Genomic DNA, 8,320 nt, shown 5'->3' with positions numbered 1-8,320 from the left:
GCGGTGGGATGGTGGAGCAGGTGAGCTGGCGGCGCCAGGCCAAGGTAGGTGCGAGCGAGGGCCCAGGTACTGCCCAGGGCCCAGAGGTCAGCTGGGACCTGCCCTTCCATGCCAGAAGCTCGCACTTTGATCGCCAGCCAGGCCTAGGGACCGCACCCGTGCACAAATTTCATGCACCGGGCCTCTAGTTATTAATAAGATAAGAACTAAATATTGGAGAGGTTGTGGAGAAAAGAGAACCCTTGTACACTGTTGATGGGAATGTAAATTAGTGCAGCCACTATGAAATTTTTAACTTCAAGTAAAAACTTTTAGGAAATAAAAAAGTTAATAAAACTGATGAGTCAAGCATGTATTTCAGAAGTTAAAAATGAGCTACAGAGCAAACCAAAAGAAATAAAAAGAATATAGAAGTGTGGATAGCAATCAATGAAATAAGGAAAAACAACAATAAAGAATATTGAAAAAAAACCAGGTTCTTTGAAAAGATTATTAGAACAAACACATCTATGACAAGACTGAATAAGGAAAAAAAGAAAATGCAAATAAAAATGGTGAATGAAAGAGATTAAAAAATTTTGTAGAAGAATATTATGAACAGCTATAAGCTAAAACATTTGAAAACCTAAACAAAAATGAGATACATTTTGGGGAACAAGAGAAAAATATATCAACAGCAATCAAGGCTCAACTACAACAGGAGAGTGTACACACACATGGGGTGGGAGGCTGGGTGGCAGCAGTTCATCTGGATTGTCCAACTGTGCCACTGGACCCTACAGAACACCCACTACATAAGGCCGGGAGATGCAGCAGCCATACTTAATACATAGACAGAAGCACAGCGAGGCTGCCAAAATGAGGAGATAAAAGAAACATGTCCCAAATTAAAGAACAAAATAAAAATCCAGAAAAGGAGATGGGCAATCTACTAGATGCAGAATTCAAAACACTTGTTATAAGAATGCTTAATGAACTTAGGGGAAGAGTAGATGATTTTATGAGAAATTGAACAAAGATAGGAGCCATAAAAACAGAACTAGAAAACAAAAAAGAACCAGTCAGAAATGAAGAATACATTATCTAAAATGAAGACTACATTATAGGGAATCAACAGTAGAACAGATGAAGCCGGGGATTAAATCAGATACTTGGAATATAAGGAAGCAGAAAACACCCAATCAGAACAATAAAAAGAAAAAAGAATTTAAAAAATGAGGATAGTGTAAGGAGCCTTGGGCACAACTTCAAGTATATCAATAATCACATCATGGGGGTCCCAGAAGAGAGAAAGCAAGGAATTGAAAGCTGTGTAAAAAAAATAATGGTGGTAAACTTCCCAAACCTGGTTGCCTAGCCAGTGTGGCTCAGCTGGTTCAGCACTGTCCCTTGCACCCAGAGGTCACCAGTTTTTGGTGAGGGCCCATGCCTGGGGTGAGGGCTCAATCCCTACTAGGGGGTGTGCAGGAGGCAGCGATTGATGTTTCTCTCTCCCTTTCCTTCCTCTCTTTCTAAAATCAATAAAAACAGAGATAAAAGAAACATGTCCCAAATTAAAGAACAAAATAAAAATCCAGAAAAGGAGATGGGCAATCTACTAGATGCAGAATTCAAAACACTGGTTATAAGAATGCTTAATGAACTTAGGGGAAGAGTAGATGATTTTATGAGAAATTGAACAAAGATAGGAGCCATAAAAACAGAACTAGAAAACAAAAAAGAACCAGTCAGAAATGAAGAATACATTATCTAAAATGAAGGCTACATTATAGGGAATCAACAGTAGAACAGATGAAGCCGAGAATTAAATCAGATACTTGGAATATAAGGAAGCAGAAAACACCCAATCAGAACAATAAAAAGAAAAAAGAATTTAAAAAATGAAGATAGTGTAAGGAGCCTTGGGCACAACTTCAAGTATATCAATAATCACATCATGGGGGTCCCAGAAGAGAGAAAGCAAGGAATTGAAAGCTGTGTAAAAAAAATAATGGTGAACTTCCCAAACCTGGTTGCCTAACCAGCGTGGCTCAGCTGGTTCAGCACTGTCCCTTGAACCAAGAGGTCGCCAGTTTCTGGTGAGGGCCCATGCCTGGGGTGTGGGCTCAATTCCTACTAGGGGGTGTGCAGGAGACAGCGACTGATGTTTCTCTCTTCCTCCCCTTCCCCTCTTTCTAAAATCAATAAAAACATTTTAAACAGTTAAAAAACAAAACAAAACACTTTCCTAACCTGGTGAAGGAAATAGATATATAAGTCTAGGAAGTGCAGAGAGTCCCAAACATGATGGACCCAACTATGCCCACACAAAGACACATCATGATTAAAATGCCAAAGGTTAGAGACAAAGAAAGAATTTTAAAAGCAGCAAGAAAAAAACAGTTAGTTACCTACAAGGGAGTACCCATACAACTATCAGCTGATTTCTCAACAGAACTATGCAGGCCAAAAGGGAGTGGCAAGAAATATTCAAAGTGATGAAAAGCAAGGACCTACAACCAAGATTACCCAACGCAACAAAGCTATCATTCAGAATTGAAGGACAGATAAAGAGCTTTCCAGCCCAGGAAAAGCCAAAGGGGTTTATCACCAGCAAACTAGTATTACATAAAATTTTAAAGGGTCATCTTAAGAAGAAGAAAAAAGATAAAAAATATGAACAATAAAGTGACAATAAATACATATCTATCAACAACTGAAACTAGCCCTGGCTGGATAGCTCAGTTGGTTAGAACGTTGTCCCGATATGCCAAGGTTGCAGGTTTGATCCCTGGTCAGGTCACATACAAGAATCAATGTGAATACATAAATAAGTGGTACAATAATTGATGTTTCTTTCTCCTTCTCTCTCTCCTACTCTCTCTCTCTCCCCCTTTCCTCTGACTCTAAAATTAATAATAAAAAATATATAATTTTAAAAAATTGAATCTAAAAAACAAAATAAACAAGCAAACAGAACAGGAAAAAAGCAAAAAAATTCATGTACTCAAAATAATTAAACATATCTTAGAATGAAAAAAAAAACAAAAAGTAAACATTTATTTAAAAAAAATATTTTATTGATAAAAAACAGTTAGTTACCTACAAGGGAGTACCCATACAACTATCAGCTGATTTCTCAACAGAACTATGCAGGCCAAAAGGGAGTGGCAAGAAATATTCAAAGTGATGAAAAGCAAGGACCTACAACCAAGATTACCCAACGCAACAAAGCTATCATTCAGAATTGAAGGACAGATAAAGAGCTTTCCAGCCCAGGAAAAGCCAAAGGGGTTTATCACCAGCAAACTAGTATTACATAAAATTTTAAAGGGTCATCTTAAGAAGAAGAAAAAAGATAAAAAATATGAACAATAAAGTGACAATAAATACATATCAGTGGCAAGAAATATTCAAAGTGATGAAAAGCAAGGACCTACAACCAAGATTACTCAACCCAACAAAACTATCATTTAGAATTGAAGGACAGATAAAGAGCTTTCCAGCCCAAGAAAAGCCAAAGGGGTTTATCACCAGCAAACTAGTATTACATAAAATTTTAAAGGGTCATCTTTAAGAAGAAGAAAAAAGATAAAAAAATATGAACAATAAAATGGCAATAAATACATATCTATTAACAATTGAATCTAACCCTGGCTGGGTAGCTCAGTTGGTTAGAATGTTGTCCTGATATGCCAAGGTTGCAGGTTTGATCCCTGGTCAAGTCACATACAAGAATCAATCAGTGAATACATAAATAAGTGGTACAATAATCGATGTTTCTTTTTCCTTCTCTCTCTCCCTCTCTCTCTCCCCCTTTCCTCTGTCTCTAAAATTATTAATAAAAAATATATAATTTAAAAAAATTGAATCTAAAAAACAAAATAAACAAGCAGAACAGAAAAAAGAAAAAAAAATCATGTATTCAAAATAATTAAACATATCTTAGAATGACAAAAAAACGAAGTAAACATTTAGAATGTTAGTTAGCATAGAGGAAAGAGGATGGGCGTAGGGGAGGGGGTTATAAAAGGAACGAAGACCAGCAGAGAGGTGTCTGATTACAGTGTGTCCCAAACAGAGGGATACAGTGGACTCTGGTACTTGCAGCCAGAGGGTAAGGGTAGAAGTGGAAACAGGCCACCAGAGGACGTGGGGCCCGGTGCTGCAGCACTGGCCCAGCAGGCAGGGGCTCGGCACTGTCCAGCAGGCGTCACAGCTGGAAAGCTGGTGACCCTTGTTAGTTATGGAAAACAGTTACAACTGCCACGTGCCCAAGCTTGGAACGCGAATCCCTGCCAGCCATGCCTGCCAAACACGTATCCTCTACTTTCTATGACGTGTAGCTAAGGACAGGTGGCTGCAGGGACGTGGTTTAAAGAGCAGGGATGCTGGTGTGTGGCAGGTCTGAAGAGGCACTGTAAGCAAGGAGTTTGCAGAGAGAGGGTAGAAACAGAGGGGCCAAATGTTGGGGCCTCGCGGGTTAGAAAAGCAGCTGCTCTGACCCTGACCTAAGTCAGAGAAGACGGAAGACTAGGCAGCAGAGGCCCTGGGGCGCTCTGCAGGAAAGGTCAGGTTAGGGGATTTCTTCACAGCTCAATCAGCTGTTTCAGGCGACTGGCCACTAATGAGAAAGAGAGCGAGCGAGCGAACAAAGAAACGAAGCAGCCACAAGAACGTGTTTAATAAATAAACAACACACTGGCCACTGCCACGGGCTGAGTGGAAATAAACAGATCCGAGGCCATGACTGAGGGCACTGCACTCTCAGCGACATGAGTCAGACCTGAACAGTCTCTGTAACTGACCCCCAGGACAACCTCCAGGCCGGCACACTGAGACCACGCAGCTGGCCAGGAGAGCTGTGTCGTCGCCAGGGAGGCCATGTTCCCCAAGAGCCACAGACGGTGGACTTCCCAGGAGCCACGGAGGGAGCTGACAAATTCTTCCGAAGGCAGAGGCGGGGTAGCAGACATGCTAAGGATGGTGCCCCCTGCCCCTGGGCATCCTTCGCAATTCCCACCCAGAAAATGTATGATTGCCACCGGCCACTTCCCGTTTCCCCTTTCCACAGGCATTCCTCTTGGCTATCTGCCTGCTCTGCCATGGATGCTGGGAGGGACAGTTAATGTGAGAAAGACAGCGGGTCTTCTGGTGCAGGCACGCAGCTCGATGGAGGGCTGCCACCGCCCAGGGGCTGCGGACTTGAGGATGCGAGGACCGGATGGCCTGTGTGGCAGGAACAACTATGTCTGCCAAACACGTATCCTCTACTTCCTATGACGTGCAGCTAAGGACAGTCGCAGGCGCTCCTGCCGCCGAGCGTCGATGCTGAGCTGCCCTTCTCCGTGGACTCGATGGAAGGATGGCTGCCGCTTATGCCTCCAGCTCCAGAGAAGAACCCCAGTGCTGACCTGCTTTTCTCCCCCCCTCCCACCGGCAAGAATGGTGACATCCAGAGCGGCCCCGAGAGCTGGAGCCGCCGTTAGCCTGGTCCCTGAGTGACTGCGGACAAAGCGGGTCTGAAATGCTCTCCTTGGAAATGACTCTGAGTAACTAAGATACAAACTTCCGTATTTTCAAGCCACTCCACTTTAGGGTCTGCCAAGTTTTTACAGTAGTTTAGTTTCCTCTAAAATACATGTCACATTACGTCTACATACTCATTCAAACCAGATAAAAACACAAAACATTAAAACAGATAATTTGTTAGGAAGGTGAAATTGTTTTTTTTTTCTTTTCTCTTTTTGCTTTGATTTTCACTATTGCTGTTATGAAGATGAGGTGATCGTTTTGAAAAGACAGGACAAAATAACAGTTTATTTATACTGTCTGCTCTCACACTGTCTTTGACAGTGAAGCTGAAACCACATCCACGGACAAGGAGGTGGAGTGGGACTGTTGTGGTAATAAAACAGGAAACACAACTTCAAAAAGCAAAGTTTTGAGAAGGACACAGAATGGTGGCTTCCAGACCCTGGCCCGATGGATTCTTTGTGGGCTGGCCCCCTTCGCCACTCTGAAACGACAGGCGAGGCGAGCAGCAGACTGCTCTCGGTGTGGCCCGCAGACTTGGCAAACCTTGAAAAGACAATACCAACTTCTATCCTCAAACCACTTCTCAAGCAATCGCCCTCTGAAGCGAGGGAACGGGCAACAGGGAGACAGTGAGGGGCCACAGGCACAGCTGTGCCACCGGGGCACGTGGCTTACCCACTCGGTTCTGTCTCGTCACTGACGCTTTCCCCATTTCGTAAACTTTTCCAGGGGTTTGCTGGGAGACTCAAATAAAACAAATACCGTGGCATGTAACAGGGCCTAGGACAGTGGGACCTCCCGGAGGTGCGGATTCTCTCCCTCTGCAGGACGGACGCGAGAGGACGGACGCGAGAGGACGGAGAGGCAGCGCGCCTCAGCCCCCGCTGCAGCAGGAGCAGGAACCCAGGCAGGGATGGGGACACAGCCAGCTCCCACCTGAACTTTGTGGAACATTTGCAAATTGATCGCTTTGACTTCTTCCAGCTGCTGGCGGAGGGCGACGAGCGTGTCCTGCTTCTCATGGGTGTCCTTTTCTAGTAACTTCATTGCAATTTCCATTTCCGTTTTCATCCCAATTTGTAACTCCAGTTCTTTTTCTAGTTCCTTAAAAGGATAGGAACAAGGAAAATGTTACTAAAGTAGAACAAAGAAATAAATTTAACTGAGGCTGTCTTGGGCAATATGTAAAATACTAGAGGCCCGATGCACGAAATTTGTGCAAGAGTAGGCCTTCCTTCCCCTGGCTGCTGGCACAGGCTTCCCTCCGGCAGCCAGGACCCGGGCTTCCCTCCGGCACCCGGGACCCAGGCTTCCCTTGCAACCCGGCTTCGTCCAGAAGGACCGTCCAGAAGGACATCCAATCTAATTAGCATATTATGCTTTTAATATTATAGATTGTACATTGCACTCTGTTTTATTGCCTTGAACATGCTTGACTGTTTTGGTTAAAGAAAAGGTTATTTTCAATAAGCTTGCTGAATTTTGAAGGAGTCATACACAATTAACTATAAGGTGAAGCATATGGATATGCTAAATGAATGGAGCAGGAGTATGTGAGTAATTCATTAAATCCCTGCCCTCTAATTCAGGGATAGGTTTTAGGAAGGTGAGCAGGGATAACCTAGAGGAATGAGAATACCTTGGGCAACATGAATTGATGCCTTCTTAAAGAGTTAAGGCATCTCATCCCCCCACAGGGTACAGAGAACAAAGTCTTCACTGTACTATTAATTAGAATTCAGCTTTGTATAGTCTGTAGTTACAACCTTCAGTAAAATTGGTGCAGGATCCTATTCTCAAAAGGTTACAAAGCACATATTGTTGTCAAAGTCAACCTAGCACAGAAAGATGGCATCCTTGGAATAAAACATTAAATGTATTTTATATAGCACAAACCACTTTAGACACTACCATAGGTTTAAATGTCAAACGATCATGAACATTTCCAGGAATCTTGTTAGCTTTTTTAACTTAAAAGTGAATGTCTTTCTTTCCCACAAATTTAAAGCTTAACTGATGGGAAAAAAATTAACTGTAATATAAACATTGTCAACTATTATGGTCCCCAATTAATGAATCAAGGTAACCATCAATACATTTTTATAAAGCAAAAATCATCTTATTCACCTTTCCCCAAGTGCTTGGCACAGTACCTGACACATAATAGTCACTCACCAAAGGTGTGTACACTTGATAGAACTGGAAAATATGTGTACCTGGAAGTCTCCAATCTGTGTTTGCTATTGCATAGAAGGTCATGATGGAAAGAATAATGAACAGAGAGACCAGTGACTTGACTCCTAATCCAAGCTCTTCTATTAACTCAATGTATGACTTCTCTTTGTGGCTCGATGTACCCATTTGTTAAAAAGACGATTAGATTAATTCCAGGAGAAGTGTCTTTCATATTAAAGTACCCGAGATTCTAATGGATCCCTCAGAGTTTTATTTTTTTATTTTCCTCCTTATTGCCAACACTCATGTATTCATTAATGTATTCCACAGATGCTTACTGAATGTCTTCTCCGTGTATAAGGCATTGTGTGTGTCATACAGAATAGGTCTGCAAACAAGGCACACACAGTTCCCTGCCTTGGGGTCCTTCACTCCAATAAGAGAGCTGTGTGCCCTCCTACTTGATAGATTACATTTTTAAACATTTTACTTATTGCTTAAAGTACAATCTGATATTAATGGGAAGTTATCCTTATTGGGGGAATTGTTTGTCATTATGGATTGTTTTTTTTTTAAATATATGTTTGTTGATTTTATAGAGGAAGGGAGAGAGAGAGATTGAAACATC

The 8,320-nt window shown here is 42.2% G+C and overlaps 1 protein-coding gene across 1 annotated transcript in view; it reads right to left on the bottom strand.

The window, feature by feature from the left end:
* Positions 1-8,320, bottom strand: part of RUFY1 (RUN and FYVE domain containing 1) — a 46,778-nt gene that overhangs the window by 14,522 nt on the left and 23,936 nt on the right. Inside the window, exon 10 of the mRNA XM_014538586.1 lies at positions 6,454-6,627. Coding sequence (XP_014394072.1) covers positions 6,454-6,627 — 174 coding nt within the window. The remainder of the gene's footprint in view (positions 1-6,453; positions 6,628-8,320) is intronic.

This window comes from Myotis brandtii, unplaced genomic scaffold (assembly GCF_000412655.1).
Source record: "Myotis brandtii unplaced genomic scaffold, ASM41265v1 scaffold193, whole genome shotgun sequence".
NCBI lineage: Eukaryota > Metazoa > Chordata > Mammalia > Chiroptera > Vespertilionidae > Myotis > Myotis brandtii.
The sequence above is the reverse complement of the archived record's forward strand: the minus strand, read 5'-3'. Positions and strand labels throughout refer to the sequence as shown.